At 40.8% G+C, this 2,404-nt stretch overlaps 1 protein-coding gene across 1 annotated transcript; it reads left to right on the top strand.

Moving 5' to 3' along the window:
- Positions 1-646: 646 nt before the first annotated feature.
- TEOVI_000333100 (mitogen-activated protein kinase, putative) lies at positions 647-1,882 on the top strand (the record flags this gene model as incomplete). Its single annotated transcript, XM_067226251.1, has 1 exon — positions 647-1,882. One exon carries the CDS (start codon positions 647-649, stop codon positions 1,880-1,882), a length of 1,236 nt encoding a protein of 411 aa, XP_067082352.1.
- Positions 1,883-2,404: the final 522 nt, after the last annotated feature.

Genomic DNA, 2,404 nt, shown 5'->3' with positions numbered 1-2,404 from the left:
TATATATATATATATATATATGATCAAAAAGATTGATAAAATGTGCTGAATGTTTCCTTCACTCCATTTTGTTGTTTTTGTTGTTGTTCCTTTTATTATTTTTTTCTTTTGAAAATTTCTTTGGTGAATACATTTAGGTAAGGGAAAGGGGAGGAAAAAAAATTAATTAAAGAAAACATATCGAATAGGGAGGTACAATTAATAAACGAAAACATAATCATCCGCACATCTCCGCAAACAGAAGGTGAGCGATTTAGCGAGTGATAAACAAGAAGATATCAGGAACGTCAGCGGCAGGTTCAAAAAAAAAAAGGAAAAGGGTCAGTGTTTTTTTTTTTCTTGCAATTTCTTTTGTTTCCCGCATCCCTTTTTTCCTTTTTTTTTTTGGCTTAGCCGCGTGATTAAAAAAAAAAAAGGCAGCCCCAAAGAGGTGGAATTGAGCGTTAAGGAGGCTTCAGTAGTACTGTCAGCACTCGTTTTTATTTGGCTCACAGTAGCGAGTTGGAATTTATTGCTGCACACATAATTACACAAATATATATATTTTTATTTATTTATTTCTGTGTGTATCTGTGTGTTGTGTGTGTGTTCGTGTGTGTGTGTGTGTGTAACGTTGTTAAAATAAATAATCCATTAGGTTGAGGGAATGTTGACGCATGTGTCCAGTCCCGATGCAGACGGTCGAGTGACGTACACTTTTAATACCCAGTGGAAGGTGGAGGTACCACGGCGTTATGAAGTGAATAATGTCGTTGGCCGCGGTGCATATGGAATTGTATGTAGTGCCATTGACACGGAAACGGGCGATAAGGTTGCTATTAAGAAAATTGGCAACGTGTTTGCGGATGTTGTGGATGGGAAACGTACGCTGCGTGAGGTGAAGCTTTTGAGATTCCTGAAACATCCGAATATCATTTCAATGAGGGATGTCTTTCGCCCAGTGAGTGATGACTTTTCTGATGTTTATGTGGTAACAGAGCTCATGTCATCGGATTTGCAAACGGTGGTTAAATCCCCTAACGTACAATTGATGAGTATTCATTGTCAATATTTGACGTATCAGCTGTTGTGTGCGCTACAGTACATGCACAGCGCGGACATTATTCACCGTGATTTGAAACCAGCGAATATATTGACAGACTCGGATTGTGTTGTGAAGGTGTGCGACTTCGGGCTGGCGCGAGGTGTCGGTGTAAATGTGACATCGTACGTCGTTACGCGGTGGTACCGGCCGCCTGAACTGCTTTTGGTTGGTGATGACTGTGATGGAGCGGTAGACATGTGGGGCGTAGCATGTCTTGTAGCGGAAATTGTATTGCGGTGTCCTCTTTTTCCAGGTCGGGATTACATCCACCAACTAAACCTTTTAGTGGATGCGTTGGGTTTGCCACAAGTTGAGCAGGACTTGCAGCACATACGCTCACCTGAAGCGTTGGCTTATTTGCGTTCATTACCCGAGAGGAAACCATTAGGACTGGAGGGCGTTCATCCAACACTGAAACAGGCGTACTTAACTGCATTTAGTTACGGAACGGAGGATGATTATGAAATGGAAGGTACAACAACTCATGGTAATGCGAAGGATGGCGGCAGTGCTGCTTCCGAAGCGGATATTGCCGCGGCTGCTGAAAAGGAGTATGTGTTATTTAAAGATTTTCTCCTCAAGTTGTTGTTGTACAACCCAAAGGAACGCATGACGGCGGCGGAGGCTGTGACGCACCCTTGGTTGCGAGATATACGGAAGAAATGTGAGGATGAGAGTTTAGAGATACAACCAAGCAATCGATTTCACTGGAATTTCGATAGTGCTGAGTTCACTGAACCTGTGCTTCGGGCAGTGATGAAAGCAGAGATTGCAGATTTCAGTGCTTCGAGACGGTAATGCTGCGGTAAATGCATGTACATGTGTTCATACGCATATCTATACATGTATGTACGTTTGTGTGTGTGTTGTTGTTGTTGTTATGTTGTTTTGCCTTGTACTGTTGACGCTGTTGATGATGGTGGTAGTGCTGGTGTTTTGCTACATGTATTTTTGTCTAACGTGATTTTCATTTTTTTTTCTTCTGTTATCAAATCGTTATTTTAGATGGAGAACTTATTACGCGTCGCTTGTTTTACCTTTCCTTTCTTCTTACTCCTGTCCATACACATTTTGAGTGCCAAACTGTCGTGAAGTAATGCAGTTGCAAAGGTGCCTTTTTTTTCTTTTTTTATTTTTCTTGTGAAAATTTTTATAGATGCTTGCGTAGGTTTTTAAAAATATCATCACACATGCAAAATACTTATGTGGTTCACTTTTTCACTTGTGTACGGCAACCTTTTCTTTTCCTCACCTTTATGAATAACATTAAGAGGTTGTTCTAAAAGCTTGTGTTCACGTGTTTTTGTTTTTGTCGTATTA

The sequence above is a fragment of the Trypanosoma equiperdum genome (assembly GCF_001457755.1).
Source record: "Trypanosoma equiperdum strain OVI genome assembly, contig: ctg_725, whole genome shotgun sequence".
Classification (NCBI taxonomy): domain Eukaryota; phylum Euglenozoa; class Kinetoplastea; order Trypanosomatida; family Trypanosomatidae; genus Trypanosoma; species Trypanosoma equiperdum.
Note: the sequence above shows the minus strand (reverse complement) of the source record. Positions and strands in the feature narration are given on the sequence as shown.